We start from the raw sequence: 22,647 nt of genomic DNA, 5'->3' as shown, positions 1-22,647 counted from the left end.
GATATTTATTATGTTTTATGTCAAAGGAATTTGATTTTTCAATAAGTTGTAAATCCTAGAAAAGCACAGTATTTATATGTATTATTTAGTTATTTAAAATATTATTTAAATATTTTCACAGTTTTTAAAAATTATCAAATAAAATACATTTTATTTTCCTAAGTAAAAAAAGATTTCTCAGTTTTTAAAAAAGTACTATGTTCCCTTTTTAGGTTATTTTGAAGTAAAAAGTTTTTATGCAGTGGAAAGTGAATATGAAATTTGGCTTCAGAATTGGTAGTTTAAAAAAAAAAAAAAAGCAGATCTAAAAAAATTAGTATAGCCCAGCTGGCATGGCTCAATGGTTGAGTGTGACCTATGAACCAGGAGGTCATGGGTTTGATTCCCAGTCAGGGCACATGCCCAGGTTGCAGGCTCGATCCCCAGTGTGGGGCGTGCAGGAGGTAACCTATCAATGATTCTCTCTCATCATTGATGTTTCTATCTTTCTATCCTTCTCCCTTCTTCTCGGATATAAATAAAAATATATTAAAATAAATAAATAAATAAAGATTAGTACAAAAGCATGCTTGTCAGATACATAATAAATACAAAGAAGAAGGTAGACATTTGGGAGTACTTGCCTAACTTTTGAGGTATAGATTTAATGGAGGGGGCTACTATGTTTTCTTGGGACTGCCATTAGTACCTGCCTCCCTATCTATTGGGAATAAAATATTGGTCATGTCAGGGAGAGTTCTTTATATTCTGATGGTCTCATTGAGGATTGTGGGACTGACAGATAGGTGCCACAGAGTCTGTTAGGTACTTGAAATATATAAAATTCTAGTCTATCTGGGAAAAAGATATAAAAACAGATAATTTTGATTCAGCACGCTAGAGAAGGTTTCTGAAGGAGGTGACACCTGAGCTAACTAAGTCTCAAGCCCTAGTACTTAAGCAGCAGTGTGTATGATCTAGTACTTAGAAAACACACTTTAATATTAAGGTGAGCCATCTGACTCTACATGTGGATTAGCAAAAATCACCATGTAAAAAATACATACTGGGTTTTTTAAACTGTCTTTATTACTACATGCAGATACTTAGAAAATACTTAGAGGAACTAAGTATGGCTTGTACCTTAACACTCTGTTGTGTTCAGGATAAGGTGGTGAGTAAACTAGACTGGTCTTCTTGCCTTTAAAGCAATTATAGTCCAGCTATGAGTAGTTTCTCCTTTGAAGAAGGAATCAAAATTCACTTTTTGCCTGGCTGGTGTGACTCTGTGGTTGAGTGTTGACCTATGAACCAGGAGGTCACAGTTCGATTCCCGGTCAGGGCACATGCCTGGGTTGGGAGCTCAATTTCCAGTAGGTGGGTGCAGAAGGCAGCAGATCAGTGATTCTCTCTCATCATTGATATTTCTATCTCTCTTTCTCCCTCTCCCTTCCTCTCTGAAATCAACTTTTTAAATTAATTTGTTACTTTATAAGGAGTGATTATCTGCATGTAGGTAATTTTGTTTCATTAAAATAAAACAAATTTCAGAATTTATTTTAGAAAATAATTTGGAAAAAATATAAATTTTTAAAACCTAAGCTTTGAAACTGGTGATTATAGTTCCAGTTCTGCTGAAATGGAATTTTGGTTTGACTTGTACTTGAATAAAATTGACCTTAACAGATTTTTCTAGCAATATTCATAAATTTATTTTCATTCAATGAGAAGTTATCCTCTCTTAATTACTGATATTTAGCTATTTTTGTTTAACTGTTGAATATTTAATTTGAGAAATGATAATCTAGTAATGATAATCAAAAGAACTCAAGCCATACTAAAATTCTTCTTGTAAACAAGTTGTCTAGTGCTATTAGTTAAAAAAGGTAGGAAGAAGCATTCAGAACCTTGAAAGAAGGTTTTTATTTTAAATTGATATTTGAGAGAGAAACATTGATTTGTTGTTCCACTTATTTATGCATTCATTGGTTGATTCTTGTATATGCCCTGACCAGGAATCAAACCTGCAACCTTTGTGTATCGGGATGATTATCTTACCAACTTAGCTATCCGGCCAGGGCCCATGGAAGGTTTTTTGCATAAGAGAGGTGGTGACATGGTGATTTAGGGAGGTATGTTTGACCTCATGTACAGACAGGAGTGAAGGGAGTAAGTGGAATTAGAGAATTTAATTTGGGCTGGATATTAGAGTGGTCAGGGAAGGTATAAACAAAAAGGTAGGTACTGGATTGAGCCTTAAAGACCCCATCAAAATTGAAGTAGAGAACATACATAATCCAATGACAAAAGGGTCACTGAAAATGGGTCAGATGTGTACAGGGAAAGAAAAACCAGTATTCAAGCTGGTGGGAGTGGTAGGAAACAAGGTGAGGTGGCATGGAAAGGCCTATTTGGAAAATAAATGTCAATACCTGCTGTAATTAATATTACTGGGAGTATTTTTGAATTATTGATGCTGTGGATGCCTTTCTATTTTTTGAAATGGAAAGTTTTTCTTAAGAGAATGCAACATTAAAAGGCTGTATATGATTTTCATGAAGCTTAGAATATCAGTCAAGGAAAAACAAATTAGTATTTTAGCTTCAAAAGGAGGTGGTTTGAATAAATGTATTCAGAGACAAATCATTACAATTAGATACTATAGTGCATGCAAGTTTATATTGATAAGAAAAGGAGCAAGCCGAGAGCCTATTCGGGAATGGAAAAATGACAAAGGAATGCTTAAGTATGTTACAGATAATGCACATTCTGGTTAAAACATTTTTTTTTTTAAATATATTTTATTGATATTTTACAGAGAGGAAGGGAGAGGGATAGAGAGCTAGAAACATCGATGAGAGAGAAACATCGATCAGCTGCCTCCTGCACAGCCCCCACTGGGGATGTGCCCGCAACCAAGGTACATGCCCTTGACCGGAATCGAACCCGGGACCCTTCAGTCTGCAGGCCGACGCTCTATCCACTGAGCCAAACCGGTTTCGGCTGGTTAAAACATTTTTTTTAAATAATTAGAAAATGGTTCTGTGTTGTTGTTCTTTGTTTTGTTTTGTTTTTTTGGTTCCCCCCAAATTAACACTGGTGCAAAAGGCAAAACACTAACTTTTGCAGCCATTTATATTTTTAAATAGCACAAATGAGAAAGGCGGCTTTTTTGCTGTTCTTTTATTATAAGGTTTAATTGACATTGTCTTTCTGGTTTCTGGTGAATAATTGAGATTATCCTTTGGCTAACCAAGATTACTTGTCCTCAGGTTTCTAGCTATCTAATATCAAGAGGAATTTCCCTGAAACAGCCCAGTTTTGAATATACTATATGGCAAAAATAATAATATATAACTAGATTGTTTCAACAGGTTCACTATCCACTTGTGTAGTGTTTACCTTTCACAGTGGTTTTCACAAAAGTTATTTGATATATTTTAGAAAATTTTACTTCAGGGGAATTCGGAGATGAAGATGAAGTTGGAAAGAAAAATAAAGAATTGCACTGAGCATTAAGAACATGTGTTTTTCAGTCCTACATCTCAGGATCGGTTTTCCCCCATTTCTTGGGGTAACACATGATTAGACTAAAATTCTCAGAAGTGGTATGTGAGAGAATACCAACTTTAGGGTCTGAAATTAGGAACACACTTTAAAATAAATAATAAAGAAATGCTGGCTTCTAGACCATTACGATTGGTGAAGTTTCTAGTGTGGCTTCTATACTAATAGTTGAAATTTTCTGGCTTTGATTTTTCTGATTTGGCTTTAAAACCTCATGTTTCTCACACAGGCTTATTGACTGGAGTAGTGGTGGACTCTGGAGATGGTGTAACTCACATTTGCCCAGTTTATGAAGGCTTTTCTCTCCCTCACCTTACCAGAAGACTGGATATTGCTGGGAGGGATATTACCAGATATCTTATCAAGGTAAGCAAAAGACAAAGTCCTAGAAATTAGATTTGTAGTTTGACTTAACACAAAGTTGAATGTATCATCTCAGGATTCTAGCAAATCTGCATCACTAGTAAAATGGCCCAGTTGCTCCATTATTCATATAAAAAATCCATATGAGATTTATAGACGAGATCTCTGGTATACTAATGAGAATGTGTTATTTCATTATATTATTATGTTTGCTATTCCTGAGGAAGGAATAGAGAGGTATTTAAAAGATGGAAGATACCATAAAACTACCTTGAACAACTTAGGGAGCCTTTTCTGCCATAAAACCTTATTTTGAACAGATATATATCAAAGCTATAATGTTGCTTGGGTTGACTGTTCTTGTCCTTCCCCATAAAACATATCGACAGCAAAGTAATATTTGATTAAAAATATGGCCCAAATGTGCCTGACTTTAATAAATAGTAATTTTCATGGAATATATCCAATTTTCAGTGTTTGGTATTTTAAAGTTTACTTCTTACTGTAATTAGTTATAATTTTCTTTAAAACATTGCTGGAGAAAATATATGAGGCCACTGTTTGGAGGCATGAGTATTTTTTTAATGTTTAAAAAAAATGGTTAGAGTATTGTCTGTACCAGAATTCTGTAGTTATATCTCCTCTGGGTCAGTGGCTTTCAACCAGGGACGACGATGCCCTGCAGAGACATTTCGCAACGCCTGGGACATGTTTTGGATGTTACAGGAATGCTATTAAACATCCTGTAATGAGCAGGGCATTCTACAATGAACAGTCCCCACAACAAAAATTATAGTGTCCAAAATGTGTATGGTGATGTCCCTGCAATAAATTGGGTTGCATTGAGTCTTCATCTTGACATTGAGTTTCTTTAGTCTCAAATTAGAATAATAATGAGGTTAGGTTAATGAGAGTTACAATACACTCATTCTAGGCCTAAGTTCTGTTTTAGGGTAACCACCAAAGGAATTTCCAAGTGTGTTACACAAAGATTAGGGGATTTGTTTTTTAGAGATTTTATATGAAAAGTTCAGTTGTGTTTATATGCATATTATGTTTTTATTGTTTTGTTTTTTTCCTATTAGCAGGTTGAGTTTTTGTTCTTTGTTTTTTCATTTGTTTAACATGCTATTGTCCATCTATTGTGTCAGACATTATGGTATTGATTGAGTAAATTGCAGACAATAGGAATTTGTGGCTAAAATAATATTTATTTACTTAATGTCTACCAAAACTATCTAAACATTAGTACTCAAACAGTAATCTTCCTTAAAACTAGCTTGTTTAACTAGCTTGTTTTACCTGTTATTCATGAACTTTTGGTTCTGTTACTCTGAAGCTTCTCTGCAAAACTGAAATAAATTCTTCTATAGTAAAGTAATGTCCCTGTTTCTGAAATATTCAGTAAGAGCTAAGGATCCACTGCCTATTGCATTTGTTATTGATGTGACATACTTAGTGAGCAATTATAGCTTTTACAGAGTTGAACTCATTCAGATTAATTGTGAATTTACTGCCATTTTTTGTGTGTGTGTCAGCTGCTTCTGTTGCGAGGATACGCCTTCAACCATTCTGCTGATTTTGAAACAGTTCGAATGATTAAAGAAAAATTGTGTTATGTGGGGTATAATATTGAGCAAGAGCAGAAACTGGCCTTAGAAACCACAGTATTAGTTGAATCTTACACAGTAAGTATTTCCAGTGTTTTAAAATGAATAACCATGGTTATTGGTGTGTGTGCTTAATGAGGCTTTCTTGGAATGCAGTTTCTTAATGAGATGTTGAAAACAAATGTGAACTTGAAATTATAACAAAGAGATTTAGAACTTTGTTATAGTTTATACGAGGGGATTTGCTCCTACCTGGATTTTTTTTTGTTTGTTTTGTTAATCCTCACATGAGGATGTTTTTTTCCATTGATTTTTAAACAGAGTAGAAGGGACGGGGAGAGGCAGAGAGAGAGAGACTCATAGATTGGTTGCCTCCTGCATGTGCCCTGACCAGGGCTGGAGCTTGAGCTTGCAACTGATGTATGTGCCTTTGACCGGAATCGAACCCGGGATCCTTTAGTCCAGGGGTCCTCAAACTACGGCCCGCGGGCCACATGCGGCCCGCCGAGGACATTTATCCAGCCCGCCGGGTGCCGCTGCCTGTCCTGCTTAGCAGCCAATTCATCCCGGGCCTGCAGTGCACATAGGAATTTGTTCATAGTTTTTTATTTTTAAACTATAGTCCGGCCCTCCAACGGTCTGAGGGACAGTGAACTGGCCCCCTGTTTAAAAAGTTTGAGGACCCCTGCTTTAGTCCTTGGGATGATGCTCCAACCACTTAGCCAAACTGGCTAGGACCGTACCTGAATTTTTAATGTATTGCTATCTTAAGTCTATCATATGCATCTGAGTATCAAATGCTTCCATTTCTCATCTTTGATCTAATTATTACTAAAATGAAGTAGAATAATAGGCAGTAAAAGCAAGTGTTCTTAAACCATTTGATTCATGTAAGCTCTGTGTGTCACAAATATATATAAGATAGTCATTTTAAAAATAATGACACATTTTTATGAGTTATATTGTCTTATTTTTAAAGATACAGATCCAAATGGTAATCTAATACTGTGTGATTTAATGGTCTCCAGATTTGCCTTGGGGATTCTTTCCTGAAGCTTTCTTTTTTTTTTTTTAATATATTTTATTGATTTTTTACAGAGAGGAAGGGAGAGGGATAGAGAGTTAGAAACATCAATGAGAGAGAAACATCGATCAGCTGCCTCCTGCACACCCCCCACTGGGGATGTGCCCGCAACCAAGGTACATGCCCTTGACCGGAATCGAACCCGGGACCCTTCAGTCCCCAGGCCGACGCTCTATCCACTGAGCCAAACCGGTTTCGGCTCCTGAAGCTTTCTTGATAGTTCCTCTAGATATATAACTTCATCTACCTGCCTTGTTTGGAAGAAAGTGGCATGAGACAAAGGATGAGGGAACCAAGACTGTAGGACACGTTTTATTTATTAATTTCCTCCTTTCTCAAAGAATCTGGGGCAGGTTACAAAAATATGTACAACAGAAAAGAAACAGCAAACTGATAAGTGAAGAGGGATCTGGGTGAACAAATAAAGAATAGAGTAAGATTTGATGCAAAGAAATGGGAACCATACCGTCTTACACAGTTCCTGGGGGTAGGTAGTTCTTAGAGTAGGTGGCTCCAGTGTGCCAGTAGCCAGTGTCCAGAGAATTCACACCATCAGAGAGGCTAGAAATGTGAGGTACAGAGATTTTGCTAAAAACTTTTGCCATGTGTCCTTTTTCCAGGTATCTTGGGTGATATCATATGGTTTTTAATTTCACCTAATGGTTTTTTTATTTTTATTTTTCTAAGGGTAAATGTTTGGATCAGTATCTTTTTTTTTTCTTTTTAAGACATTTGATACAATTTATAAAAAGATAATTCTGGAGTTTTTGAAAACTGTGATTGTTTTTCATATATCTCTAAACAGTTACAGCAAACATGTAGTAAATGTTTAAAAGAACTTGCTCTGTGTGAATTTGTTGTATTGGAAAGTCAATTTTGGAATCTGAATATAATTATTATAATTACTGTAAATTAAATACACTGTGAGAAATGTCAATGTAAAAGTAATTCTGTTATCTCATAAAGAATGCACTAAATGCCAGTATACACAAGCATGCTTGTTACTCAGGTCCGTCCAATGAATTATGAGGTGATTTAAGAGAGGGAGTTTTTCTTTAACATTTCTCATTTAATTAAATATAAACAAGATGTGACTTAAGAGTTTTCTGCACAAAGTCTTCTAACGATACCTGATCTGTTGTTTAAGTCTTCTTTGCTTAAATTAATATTTCTTCATTATCATTTAAAATTTAATAGGACCTAATAAGTAGGATACAAAAGAATTGCCTAATAAAAAATAGTCGAGATCAGTATTCCTTAAACTTTTTTGATCATAAAGTAATTTTTGGATTAAGTGATTTGACAGAAGTTCCACACATGATATAAAGTGTTTTGATAACAAAATAAGTTTCACAGAGTAATTATTTGGTGAAAGAAATTATTTAAAATTTTTAATTGAATCTGTTTATGCTACATGGTAAAAATATTTATAAAATTACAAATGTGTTAGCCCTGACCGGTTTGGCTCAGTGGCTAGAGTGTCGGCCTGCGGACTGAAGGGTCCCAGGTTCGATTCCAGTCAAGGGCATGTACCTTGGTTGTGGGCACATCCCCAGTAGGGGGTGTGCAAGAGGCAGCTGATCGATGTTTCTCTCTCATCGATGTTTCTAACTCTCTATCCCTCTCCCTTCCTCTCTGTAAAAAATCAATAAAATATATTTTTTTAAAAATTACAAATGTGTTAATAAGAGAAGCAGCATTGACACCAGGTATAATTCAAGAGCAATGGTTGATAATGCTGCCTGTTTATGTGTAGCTGTACACCAGTGGAACATCCTGCACTTACGCATTGGTGATTTCTCCACGAAATTCCTGATCCTTGGGGCAAGGCATACCATTTTGAAAAGCAGAATAGAGTATGGTAATAAAACTTATCTAACAGTATTTTATTTTACTTTTTTTTTCTCTTTTCAAAAATGTATTTTGGGAAAAATATGTTGCTGATAATGATTTTGGCTATAAAACAGATGTGTTTAAAGGTATTCGTGTTCTGGAGAACACTGGAAAATGTTGTAATCTTTTGCTGACTAACACTTGGTTGATCTTGGTTTCTAGCTCCCAGATGGCCGCATTATCAAAGTCGGGGGAGAGAGATTTGAAGCACCAGAAGCTTTATTTCAGCCTCACTTGATCAATGTTGAGGGAGTGGGTGTTGCTGAATTGCTTTTTAACACAATCCAGGCGGCTGACATTGATACCAGGTATGTTAGAAATTGTGGTTTCAAAGTTATTTATCAGAAATAGAAATAGATGGAACATACATAGTTGGAATGACCAAGTTGCCTGTTATCTCACTCATGTTTTTTAAATAAATAAGACAAAATAATTTTTGATAGGGTGGTACTTGATGTTTATTACATTGTATCATTGTGTCTCAGAAGTCATTTTAAACTGTATTTTGAAATAATATAAACCTGAAAAGTTGCTAGGATAATAAAGAGAACTTGTACATACTCTTTATCCATTTTACTGATGTTCTACTGTACATGCTTGCTTTATTATCCCCTCTCTTTTTTCTTGAGCTATTTGAGAGGATGAATGTCAAGTCCTCTATACTTCTTAATATTCACTTTGTAGTTTCTAAAAACAAAAATATTCCCTTATATAGCCACAGTGTAGTTATCAAATACAGGAGATTGATTACTAATAAATAATTTTTATAATGCACAAAATTTGTGCAAGAGTAGGCCTTTCTTCCCTGACTGCTGGCACCGGCTTCCCTCCGGCACCTGGAACCGGGCTTCTCTCGCAGCCCCGGCTTCATCCGGAAGGATATCCGGTCTAATTAGCATGTTATGCTTTTATTATTATAGATTAATCCTCATCCGAGGATTTTTTTTTCTATTTTTAGGGAGTGGAAGGGAAGCGGGGGAGGGGAGGAGCAAGAGAGACATTGATGTGAAAGAGACACATCAATGGGTTGTGCGGGATTGAACTTGCCACCTAGGCACATGCCCTTGATCAGGAATCGAACCCGACACCTTCGTTGATTGAGCCACACCATCCAGGGCATTACTGATAAATACTTAAATCTACCATCCAGATTTCAGCTTCATCCACTATCCTAATAATGTCCTTTATACAGTTTTTCTTTTCTCCAGTAAAGGAGTAAATCTAGGATCACACATTGTATTTAGTTGACACAACTCCTAGACACTTTTTATCTGCTACCAGTCCTCAGTTTTTCATGATATTGACATCTTTGCAGAGTATAGGCCAATTATTTTAGAGAATTTTTCTCAATTTGGGTTTGAATGATTTCTCATGATTAGATTCAGGTTACAGATTTTGGGCAAAAATACTGCATATGTATGTGATATGTCCTTCTCATCATCCGTATTGGTGATGTTAGTGTCGAGCTCTTAATGACGTTTTCTCTTGCTCCGCTGTATAGATGTCCTGTTTTTTTCTTTCCTAATTTATAAGTAATTTGTGGGAAAATACATTGAGATTTTGTAAATCTCCTGTTCCTTACCAAACTCTGCCCTCCACCCCTTTTGGCATGTATTGATGATTCTTGCCTAAATCCATTTTTATTTTTTAATATATTTTTATTGATTTTCAGAGAGGAAGGGAGAAGGAGAGAGAAACATCAATGAGAGAGAATCATTGATCGGCTGCCTCCTGCATGCCTCACACTGGGGATCGAACCTGTAACTGGGGCATGTGCCTTGATTTAAATCGAACTCTGGACCCTTCAGTCCACAGGCCGATGCCCTATCCACTGAGCCAAACAGGCTAGGGCTCCATTTTTATTGTGATTATTGTAAGAAGGTGATTTTCTAATCCCATCATGCCTTCTGTATTTATTAGTTAGCATTCTAGCAAAAGGAAGTGCTTTTCCTTCTCCCTCTTTGTTTGTTCATTATCAGTATGGATTCACAATTTTCTTTTCCAGTGGATTATAATTTATTACTGTCTTTAACTATTTTGCTGCTCAGATTGTTCCTGATTTGACCAATGAGAGCACCTCCTGTGTCCTTTGATGTGCCTCCATCTTTTTTTAGCACATTCTATTTGGGGGCACAGGATATTCCTGGTTCGTCTTTAATTTTGTTTTTTGAATAAGTAGAACCTTAACAATATAGTCAAAACTACATTAAAAAGTATATGTATAAGTAGTACTCCCCCACCCCCTGTCTTCCTTCCACCCTAGTCCTCTCCTCCCTCCTATAGTAAACAGTTGCATTAGTTTCAGGTTCACCCTTTCTGTGGTTCTTATTTTTATTTATTTTTTTGGTTCTTATTTTCTCTTACACAAAAGGCAGTATGCTATAAATACTCTTGCACTTCGCTTTTTTTTTTTTTTCTTATTATATCCTAAACAATCCTATACCATTTCCTAGAGATAGTCTTCATTCCTTTTCCCAGTTGCATTCTTTTTTTCAGTGTATACATACCATGGTTTATTCAGTGAATCTTAGTCATTTAAGTAGATTCCAATATTGTGTTGACACATAATGCTACAATAATAACCTTGTACACATTATGTTTTTGTAGTTTGGGGCAGGTATATTCTGAAAATATTTCTAGAGGGGGAATTCTTGGTTCAAAGGGTAGATGGGTGTAGTTTGTTATTGCTCATTCCCACTAGTAATACACAAGGGCACAGCTTGTTCACAGTTTGTCAACTCTTACTTTTATGCCGGTCTGATGAGTGAGAAATGATAACTCAGTGTAGTTTTAATTTGCATCGCCCTTAGGAGGGAAATTGAACATAATTTTTCTATGTTTAGGGCCATTTTTACATCTTTCTCTGATGAATTAATTATCTGTTCATGGCTTTTGCCTATTCTATAGAATTTTGTAATTATTTCCCCTCAATTTTTAAAAGTTCTTTTTATATTAGCTCTATTACAGATATACTCCCCTAATTTGCCACTTGTCTCTTGCTTATGGTGTTTTTAGCCATACAAAAAATTGGGGTTTTATTTCATTGTATAATTATATATATAATTTGCCCAGCCAGAGTGGCTCAGTTGATTGAGTGTCATTGTCCTGTGCACCAAGAGGTTTGCCAGATCAATTCCCAGTCAGGGCAAATGCTTGGGTTGCGGGTTTGATCAGCAGCCAGGGAATGTATGGAGGGAGGCCTATTGATGTTTCTCATGTCCATGTTTTGCTCTACCTCCCTTCTTCTTTCCTCACTTCCTTCTTCTCTCACTTCCTCTCTCCTCCCTCTCCTTCACTTCCTTTCTTCCTCTCTCTGGGCATGTCTTTGGATGAGGATTTAAAAAATATATATATATTATCTGCCCTGGCTAGGTTAGTTCATTTGGTTAGAGCTTTATCCCAATATGCCAAGGTTGCAGGTTCAATCCCCAGTCAGGGCACATACAAGAATCAACCAATGAATGAATAAATAAGTGGGTCAACAAATCCATGTTTCTCTCCCTACCTCTCTCTCTAAAATCAACCAATAAATTTTTAAAAAGATAATCTTTTCTTTTATTGCATCTAGAGTTTGAGTCATAGTTAGAAAGCCCTCCTCTACACGCAATTTATTGAGGCATTCACTCAAAAGTATTTTGTAAAGCAAGTGTTTACTTGTTTAACACTGAATTAAGTGTCCACCTAATTTTTGTGGGATGGCCTGGGAGTAGGATAATAATGGAAATTAATAAAAATAGCAATTGGCTCATAATATCTATATATATCAAAGCCTAAGCAACCTTTACAACTGGAACGACTGGTCGCTATGACGTGCACTGACCACCAGGGGGCAGATGCTCAACGTAGGAGCTGCCCCCCTGGTGGTCAGTGCGCTCCCACAGCGGGAGCACTGCTCAGCCAGAAGCCGGGCTCACGGCTGGCAAGCGCAGCTGCAGTGGTGGGAGCCTCTCCACAGCAGTGCTACCGAGCAGTGGCAGCAGGTGCAGCGGGGCCAGGATGAGCAGGAGCGGTGGGGTGCCTGGCCCGGCTTGGGCTCCTCCCTGGCCACCTGCTGCTTAGGCACTGCTACATCCCCCTAGGGGTCCCGGATTGTGAGAGGGCGCAGGCCAGGCTGAGGGACCCCACCCATGCATGAATTGGTGCATCGGACCTCTAGTAAATCTGTAAATCTGATGGAGGGTGATAAAACATCTAACCTAGACTTCATAATGATGATAAATTCTAATAATAGGAATTAGATGATTTTGTCCTTTGACTTAATGAAAATTGTGTTTTAAAAGTACATTTCCTGTTGGTGGTGATTCAAGTTTAGGCATTCCTAAAACACTGGAGTCAAGTTCAGCCCCTCTCCACAGACCCAGAGTAGAAGGAGCACAACTCAAAATTTTGTTTGTTGTGTGTTCTACATATTGAAGGCATACATGTAAATGCTCATGTTACATATCACATGGAGCCATACTTCAGCTGCTTGGCTTATGGGACACGCATGTGCATACTTCTGCAATTAAAAATAAAAAAGCTATTCTTCTAGATTACAGTGGTTCTCAACCTTTCTAACACCGCGACCCTTTAATACAGTTCCTCATGTTGTGACCCCCAACCATAAAATTATTTTCATTGCTACTTCATAACTGTAATTTTGCTACTGTTAATGAATCGTAATGTAAATATCTGTGTTTTCTGATGGTCTTAGGCGACCCTGCTAGCGGGTCTCAACCTGTGGGTCGCGACCCACAGGTTGAGAACCGCTGCTGTAGAGCCTAAGACCAGATATTTACATTACGATTCATTAACAGTAGCAAAATTACAGTTATGAAGTAGCAACGAAAATAATTTTATGGTTGGGGGTCACCACAACATGAGGAACTGTATTAAAGGGTCGCGGCGTTAGAAAGGTTGAGAACCACTGTCCTAGAAGCTAGAATTACAGTAGCTTGAGCCATTGAGAACCTGGGAGTAACTACTAAAGACACAAAGCCAGTTTGAATGAAGCCGGAATGAATGTGACTCAGCTCCTGAGCTTTACTATGAGAAGAATTCCTCGGACCCTCCCTCAGATTATGTTTTACTACATATGTAGCTATTTTATATTTGATATATCCAACAGCATATTCTAAGGAAAGGAGAAGATTACTACAGGAAGCAAACATGTTCATCAGTCTAACAAAAAATAACAACGACAGCTTCAAGGCAAAGGAATGAAAAGGGAAACTACAAAAGGCAAATGGAAAAATTGAAAAGCAAGAACTGGGAACATAATAGAATATGGTTATTAGAGTAAGCAACCACTTCTCAGAGGCTCCAGAAAGCACTGTTATAACAGTCCAAATACTGATAGTTTGTAATGTAAACTGGTCATTATTAAAAGACTCAGTTACATTTGCAAGAAAGTTTCATGCTTCAGAAGTATATTCATCAAAATTGTAACATTTTATATGAAAGGAGGGCTTGTTATCCAATAATTGTAGTAATAGCTAACATTTAGCCTGTGATTTATATGTTGAATTTATTTAATTCTCCTGGCAACTGGCTGACATAAATAACAGGAACTCTGAGATACAGTTTTCCTAATCTGAAACCCCAAATGGTTACCTATTGTGTCTTTCTAGATCTGAATTCTATAAGCACATTGTGCTTTCTGGAGGGTCTACAATGTACCCTGGACTGCCATCACGGTTGGAACGAGAACTAAAACAGCTTTACTTAGAACGAGTTTTAAAGGGAGATGTGGAAAAGCTTTCTGTAAGTATCAATAATCCAACTAACATACATTTAAAACCCTGTAAAGTAGCTTGTGAATCTTGCCAGCCACCAGAGGGCGCAAGAAGTCTTTCTAAAATTTCTAATTCAGTCAAGTACAGCCTTGAAGAGATAGGAAGAACTAAATGGTTCAAGGTCATAAGGACTGTCCCAGAATGGTCCTATTGCATGGTCACTTGTGTATTCAGTGGACGGGAATGAGTAGGTCCAAGGCCAAACATTCTGGGTTATCTGTAATGACTAGCCTAGAATTGAGGTATCTCTTAAATGCATGAGAAGAGCCTACTGTACTGTGGAGGGATAAATGCCCCATTTGGTGGTTTGGGATTGTTTTTTTATTGTTGTTTTTTGTTTTTCACTTTTTGGATATGTAATAAGCCTTCATTGCTACTCTTGGACTCTCATATTTCTGATTTTAGGTTATTTTCTGGCTTTTTCTTGCATATGTCTTAGCTCCCCAATCAGATTATAAAACATCATGTCTCCAATTGTTTTGCATCTCCATCAACTGTCATAACTCCTGAAATAAACTTTAATTGGTAGTTGTTGGTAAGTAGTGTAGAAAGAAAATTTTAAACTAGTAAGTAATAGTTAATGGTTGTTTGACGTTGATTTTTTTTTTCTTATAAACTGGACTGTGAAGTACACTATATATTGTGTGCTCAACCAACAGTCATGTAATTCTGAATGAATCTCTCAGGTTTGTCTCATGGACTTTAATCAGCTGTATTAGATGAGATTACACATTACAGAGGACTGACTGTACATATTGGAGACACTAATAGTACATTTTTCATATGTGACTCAAAATTGGTGAAATTAAATTGAGTGTGGACACACATACATTAAATAAATTAAAAGGCTGAAAGAATCCATATTGTCCAAGTCCTTCACTCACTTGTCTGATTTTATTGAGTTATACATATACTTTAAAATCGGTTTCAGGTGATCATTTATTTATTCAGCATATATTTGTTGGACTCCTTCTGGGAGACAAACACTGGGATAAACAAAACAGTGGTGAACAAAAACCAAATCCCTGCTTTTAGTTTATGAAGGATAGCATCTCAGTAGTGATAAGTACTATGAAAAGAGGGAAAGTAAGGTTGGGGGTTAGAAAGTGGTAGGAGGCCCTAACCGGTTTGGCTCAGTGGATAGGGTGTCGGCCTGCGGACTCAAGGGTCCCGGGTTCGATTCCGGTCAGGGGCATGTACCTTGGTTGCAGGCACATCCCCAGTGGGGAGTGTTCAGGAGGCAGCTGAATCAATGTTTCTCTCTCATCGATGTTTCTAGCTCTCTATACCTCTCCTTTCCTCTCTGTAAAAAATCAATAAAATATATTTAAAAAAAAAAAAAGTGCTCTAACCGGTTTGGCTCAGTGGATAGAGCGTCGGCCTGCGGACTGAAGGGTCCCAGGTTCGATTCCAGTCAAGGGCATGTGCCGGGGTTGCGGGTACATCCCCAGTAGGGGGCGTGCAGGAGGCAGCTGATCGATGTCGCTCTCTCATCGATGTTTCTAACTCTCTATCCCTCTCTCTTCCTCTCTGTAAAAAGTCAATAAAATATTTGAAAAAAAAAAAAAAAAGAAAGAAAGTGGTAGGAGTTGGGGACATGGTGTGTTCCTTCATGTAGTGTGATTGGGGAAGGCCTCTGATGAGAAAACTTTTGAGCAGAGACCTGAATGGAGTGAGGAAATGAGCCATGTGACTGACTCTTTAGGGGAAGAACCTTCTAGGCAGGAATAGCAAGTGCAAAAGCCCCAAGTTGGTGGGAGCGGGCAGGTATGGCTGGAGCTGAGAGAGCAATAGAGAGGGCTGGGAGGTGAGGTCAGAAAGACAGCCAGGACACAGTATACTGAGTTTGACTTTGCTCCTAGTGAAATTGGATTTTGAGCAGAGAAAGGATAGGATCTGACTTGTTTTTAAAGGATCATTAAGTCTGATGTGAACAGGCTTTGAGGGGAGGGAGGGAGGTGAATGTAGAAAGACAGGTTAGGACGCTCTGAGAGAAGGGAGGAAGTGGTAGAGGTTTATAGAATAGAGGAGGAGTAACACGTCTTAGAGTGGGGGAGAGGGGAGAAATGTAATGGGATTACCGAGCAGCACTAGGGCTCAGTTGAAGTAAGTGATACATTGCAAGTAAGGGGCTTAGTTTTTCTCCTGTAGTGTTCAGTTGCTTGAGGGCAATGCATGTAGAAAGGTGATCACCTGAGTTGCAGTTTTGCCAAGTGAGTGTGAGAGGGAGAGGACAAAGTCACCAATGATAATGTCAGGAAATGATGGAGAGTGCAGACACTCATGCAGTGAGAGCAGATCTGAGAAGAAATCACCTGGGGATCTGTAGATGACTTAGGCAAGGAATAGTGGATGGAGTAGCTGATGGAAGGAGTTTCTGAGGGCCTCTGGAGCTGTAGGGAGGTGGAGAGAGGAGCAGCAATGAAGAATAAGAAGAATGCCTGTTACCAAGTCCCGGGGTCAGGAAGTGCAGTGAGAGGGAAACAGCAGCCAGCTGAGAAACCTTCGAGGGCAGCAGGGTCTTCAGGGGAGCTCAGCTTCCCTTACAGCGGGGGTGGTCAGCCTGCAGTCCTGTGCCCCAAACAGCTGTTCTGCTGTAAATACAATTGTATTGGACACAGCCAGACCATTTCATATGGCGTTACCTATCATCACATATTTTCTATAGCTGCCCAGAGAGACCTGCAAAGCTTCAAGTATTTGCTATCTAGCCCTTTATAGAAATAGTTGGCTGACCCCTACCTAAGTGCAAAACAGTAATTCAAATAATTAAAACAGTAGGTTAGCCTCGGAGTTAATAACTGGTGTTTTTCTGACACGTATTATCCCATCCTATGATTCATTTATGTGACATAAAGGTAGTTTAGAATGACCGTTATTTTGAGTCCTTTTGCAGGATTTGTGGCACTGTTAATAAAACTGCTGCATCATTTTAAGGTTTCTGTTAGGTGTTAACTGACCATACAGATTGAGGTGTGTCCTTGTTAGGCAGTTAATACCGGCCATAGAGGTTTTTTTGTGTTTTTTTGTTTTTGTTTTTGTTTGTTTTGGCCATAGAGTTTTAAACTTTTCCCACTTGTCTTTCATTTGGTTACTGTGTTCATTTTTTTCCAATACCCCCAGGATTTATTTTGACCATATTTGGTCTTTTTGAGAATATTTTTATTTGAATTTGAGAAAGTAGAAAGAGAGCTTTGCTTATAAGAAAAGAGTTTCAATCTTTCTCTATTGCATGGGACTATAGCAGCCGTGGGCAAACTACGGCCCGCGGGCCGGATCCGGCTGTTCTATCCGGTTCTCTTGCTCTCCCCTCCGCTCCTTTACTTTGAATTTATATTAGTTCACACAAACACTCCATCCATGCTTTTGTTCCGGCCCTCCGGTCCAGTTTAAGAACCCATTGTGGCCCTCGAGTCAAAAAGTTTGCCCACCCCTGGACTATAGTCATAGCAGTGTTAGACCTTGAAGAAACCACAGAAGTCCTCTTATCCAAACTCTTCATTTGACAGCTAACTAAGTCTTGGTCAACCCCTGCATTCATCACCAGTTGATGGGAAAAGCTGCCACAAGCAGAATCTGGTATTTGGGCTTACAATAGGGTGATCATGGGGTTTATGGTTCAAATCAGGACACTTGATAGTGCTGTAACTAATGATGGGGTAACAGGTGTAAATCAGGACTGTTCTAAGCACACAAGGTATGAGCTTTGGGCAAATTACAGAATGTCTCTACCTCAGATGCCAAATCCTGCAGTCCTACTTAACCACAGGACGTTGGTGAGAATTCAGCAGGAGAACATATGAAGTCATTATACAGCACAAAGCACCATGCACATGTGACATTTGATCATCTCTTTCTTCTTTAGAAATTTAAGATCCGCATCGAAGACCCACCCCGCAGAAAGCACATGGTATTCCTGGGCGGTGCTGTTCTAGCAGACATCATGAAAGACAAAGACAACTTCTGGATGACCCGACAGGAGTACCAAGAAAAGGGTGTCCGAGTGCTGGAGAAACTCGGTGTGACTGTTCGATAAACTCCAAAGCTTGTTCCCATCACACCCCTAATGCTTTCTTTTTTCCTTTATTGCCAATCTTTGAACTCATTAAATTCCAGGACATGGATGAGGCCCCTCTTTAACCTTTAACTGAAAAGGTCAGATTTTATTCTGGAGTCTTGGGGAAGCTTTGTTAAATTTTTGTTAATGTGGGTAAATCTGACTGTTTAATGCAACCACTTCCTTACAAACACAAGGAGAGGGCAAAGGGTCCTGTCTGCTGCTTTGTCTCTGCTGAGTAGGCATTTAGATCATTCCTGTAGGCTTCCTAGTTTCACTTGACTGCTCTAATGCTGCTATTTGAGCGCACTAGGTGGTATGCCTTTATTAGCATAAGAAAAACTTTAACGGGAGCTTTTACACGTTATTGGGGTGGGGGGTAAGGGATGGGTGGGAAGCTGCTGAACCCTTTAGGGCATTTCGTCTATAGTGTGACGCTTTCAACACAGATTTAAGTACCTTACAGCTCTGGTATTAACTTTTTAGGGAACTATTGGGCTCAGGACTAAATTGTATTGGGTGGGTGTTTGTGTGTAGGGGCCAGGGGAGGTGATCTTTTGATTTTGATTTTTGAGCTCTTCTGCTCTGGGTACAAACGATGAACTTTATTTACAGTATTTTGATTTGGCAGGTTTTCTTCTACTTTTGGTCTGCCTGGAACTGTTTTCATATGATAGAAAAAAATAAGTATAGTATCCCATTACCATGCGTAGGGATTTTCTTTCTTTTTTTTTTTTTTTTAAATCAACCATGTTATCTGGGACTAGACTCCTTAAAATCTATCAATAGAAAAGTAACATCTTTAAAAATGCTATTGGACATTCTAATTACAGATTTAAAAAGTGCTTAAGAGCTGGTATTTCCTCAGAGTTTCTGTTTATACCAGAAGCATTAAGGTAAATCCAGTGCCAAGTATCATTCTTGCAAATGGTTGTTTTAGATAACTGACCAGTGACTTCTTTAATAAAAACAAGTAAAAATATAAATAATTACTGGCAGTAGGTTATAATGGTTGGGTTAAAAATAACATTGAAATATGGGACTTATTGCCAGTTGGGTAATTTTCATTTGTTTTTTTTGTTTTGTTTTGTTTTGAACCTTAAGGAGAGTAAAATTTGACTATTTAAAATGTTGGCCAAAAAAAAATCAAGATTTAAATTTGTATCTGTATTAAAAAATTAATCATAACGACATAATCGCAGCCATTTTATGCTTGAAAGAAGAATTGTTGGTAAAATGTTAGCAGACCTTCCTTTCTATTTCAGAAAATCATATTTATGAATTCAGTCAGAATTACTTGGTATCTGAAAAAAATACTCAGGCCTGAATTCTTTCTAAATTTGAAAAACAAAGTAATAAGAAATTATACCACGCTAAGTACAAAATGTAGATTCTGAGGGGAAACTTTTTTCCCCCAAAAAAATTATTTACTAATAATGAAAAGAAAACTTTGCTTTGAAAGGAGAAGCTTATTTTTCTGGGTAACTGAAATCGAGAATTTATTGGCTTTAGAGTCTTTTTTGTGAGAAAACTTAAAAATCAGTTTATATGAAATAAGCAGCAAAAGGAGGCTAGTTTTCATTATGCAGCTTCTGTTATTATTAAGTATTTTTTTCTCTGTTTACCTCAATTTGAACAAATAAAAGAAGTTTGCCTGCATGCTGGCCATGCTTCAGTACATGTGAGTAGCCTATGAATAACATCTACTAGATTTTAAGGACCTGGATGTCTGAGTACTTGGGGATTATAAAGTGTTCCTAAATCATGTTCTTATAAATCCCCCCAGCCTTTTGAGTACTGGACTTTTGTAAAGGACACAAATTTGTAGGACCAGTACCTACTAGCTGTTCATTTCAGGTAAATGGATTGACTTTTGGCCTTTGGTCATGACTTTATAATATGGGGGCAGAAAACAACAAAGAATAGGATAGGCTCTGAAATAAAACAATGAAAGAGCACTTATCATCTGTCCTTTGTAGGATTTGGTTTTAATTTCATATTCTGCTAGCAAACATGACATTAATATGGTGTATTAATATATATAGTATAATTTTAAAATTCCATTTTATAATTTTCCTATTCCAAGGTGAAATAATGCATTTAGAAATTTTGGGGGTGGGTGAAGTATTGTGTTTAATTGAATTTGTCTAGTATGAGTTTCTCAAATTAAAATTTTTTCTGTTTTGAAAAAGATCTGATATTTAGCTCTTAAACCATTGTCATTTAAATTTCTAAAAATGATTAAAATTATTTTCTTTTAAAATTAGGATTGCTAATACCTTGATCTTTGAGAAGGGCTTCTTAGAAATAGGTCCTATGGTTAAACTTTTTTCTTCAAAACTTGGTATTGGATGTTAACTTTTACACGGTTCTAAGCACTGTTAACAATATCAGTAAAGTATTTTGAGAGATCATTGGAAAGTTAAAAATTCTGAATTTAACATGAATACACTTCTTTTTGATTCAGAAAATAAAATCAGGTTTTTCAAAGTAAATTTGAATTTTGTCTTTCTCTTAATAGTTTTTCTCTTTAGTTTCATTTTCTTATTTTTATTTATATTCATTTTTGCTAATGCAAGATGGATTGACAACTGTAGGCCAAGTTTCGTTCAGTGTTCTATTATTTGACCCAAAAACCTCTTCATTTCTGGTATGATTTTAAATACTTGTCGGGGGGTGGGAGGGGGAGGATAAAAAATAAGAGCAAATGACAGCTATAGCTATATTAGATATTTTTTTCCCCTCAAGCAAAGACTGTTTTGTCTCCCAGAAGATACCCTGTGGTTTTCGAATGGTAGGTAGACTGGTATGTCACATGCCTCTTTCCAAGGATATTTCAGCTCATCTGCAGACTTTTAGGCATATTATCCTATCTAATAAAAGGGTAATATGCAAATTAAGTCACTCCATCACAAAGATGGCGACGCCCCGTCCTCTCAGCCCTGCCAGGGTCCCCCAGTCCTGGTGCGGGGGCGGCCTGGTGGAATGTTTGCTTCATCGCTGTGGCAATGAGGCAAGCATTCCGCGCCCGGCTGCGGATGGGCCTCTGGCCTGGCCTGGGCGCAGATGGGCCTCTGGGCTGCGGAGAGCCTCTGGGCAGCAGGCGCGGAGTGGCCAGGCCCCGCACAGAGCTACTGGCACACGGATTCGTGTGCAGGGCTACTAGTCTTTGGTAAAACAACTAAAGAAGGATGAAAATTGGTTAAACTGATGCTTGCTTTTTTTTTTTTTTTAATATATTTTATTGATTTTTTACAGAGAGGAAGGGAGAGGGACAGAGAGTTAGAAACATCGATGAGAGAGAAACATCGATCAGCTGCCTCCTGCACACTCCCCACTGGGGATGTGCCTGCAACCAAGGTACATGCCCTTGACCGGAATCGAACCTGGGACCCTTCAGTCCGCAGGCCGACGCTCTATCCACTGAGCCAAACCGGTTAGGGCTGATGCTTGCTTTTTTACTTGCCTTTGAGGATGGAGGCTGGGGAGTAGACTCAAGTGTTTTTGTTTTTCCTTCAGGAAATGTATGCTTGAATCTCATTGCTCCCTTCATGGTCAAAGTCCCCAGGACCTCCTGAGGTTTGCCTCTGATGTCTTACTGTCTTTTAGTTTCCAGGAGTATAGTGTGACGCTGTCTACAAATGTTACAGAGGAAGACACTCTATAACAGCCGTGGGCAAACTACGGCCCGCGGGCCGGGTCCGGCTGTTCTATCCGGTTCTCTTGCTCTCCCCTCCGCTCCTTTACTTTGAATTTATATTAGTTCACACAAACACTCCATCCATGCTTTTGTTCCGGCCCTCCGGTCCAGTTTAAGAACCCATTGTGGCCCTCGAGTCAAAAAGTTTGCCCACCCCTGCTAAAGTGTCCTTGTGGATGGAATGAAAGTCGCAATTTTGTTCTTCATCCACTGTACAGCTGAGTGCATTTGTTAACTACTGGTTTTAGAACCATTAGAGAAGATATCCAACTTATAGTGAACCAGAAACTCAGGGATTGACTTTAGTTCAGTATTTAGTGCGTTGTCTAACCTTATACTCAGGCCAACTGCCCACAGTACCAGGGGTTTTATAGGTTCATTTTTCCCTTCAGCTCAAATTCTGTGACCTATTAAAAGTTTGAAAATGTTACGTCAGAGGTAAGTGGAGGAAGTGGAGAGGACCTGGGAAAGCATATTTGTATCTATTAAAAGTATCCCAATTTGTGTTCTCTGCAGATGGAAAATATCTAAGTAGGTAGGGGGAATCCAAATGATTTCTCACTTCTCTTTGGCAGAACAGAATTCCTGTTCTCTCTCCTTTCTACACTCAGTTCCTTCCA

General features: G+C 38.1%; 1 protein-coding gene across 2 annotated transcripts in view; it reads left to right on the top strand.

Annotated features, from left to right (window-relative positions):
- Window positions 1–20,822, top strand: part of ACTR2 (actin related protein 2) — a 39,392-nt gene extending 18,570 nt beyond the window's left edge. For both annotated transcript variants that reach the window (XM_080686475.1, XM_080686474.1), the window contains 5 exons: window positions 3,776–3,912; window positions 5,448–5,597; window positions 8,659–8,804; window positions 14,106–14,238; window positions 18,136–20,822. In XM_080686475.1, the coding sequence (XP_080542601.1) occupies window positions 3,776–3,912; window positions 5,448–5,597; window positions 8,659–8,804; window positions 14,106–14,238; window positions 18,136–18,306 (737 nt within the window). In that variant the 3' untranslated portion in view covers window positions 18,307–20,822. The remainder of the gene's footprint in view (window positions 1–3,775; window positions 3,913–5,447; window positions 5,598–8,658; window positions 8,805–14,105; window positions 14,239–18,135) is intronic.
- Window positions 20,823–22,647: the final 1,825 nt, after the last annotated feature.

This window comes from Plecotus auritus, assembly GCF_963455305.1.
Source record: "Plecotus auritus genome assembly, chromosome: 8".
NCBI classification, from domain to species: domain Eukaryota; kingdom Metazoa; phylum Chordata; class Mammalia; order Chiroptera; family Vespertilionidae; genus Plecotus; species Plecotus auritus.
Note: the sequence above shows the minus strand (reverse complement) of the source record. Positions and strands in the feature narration are given on the sequence as shown.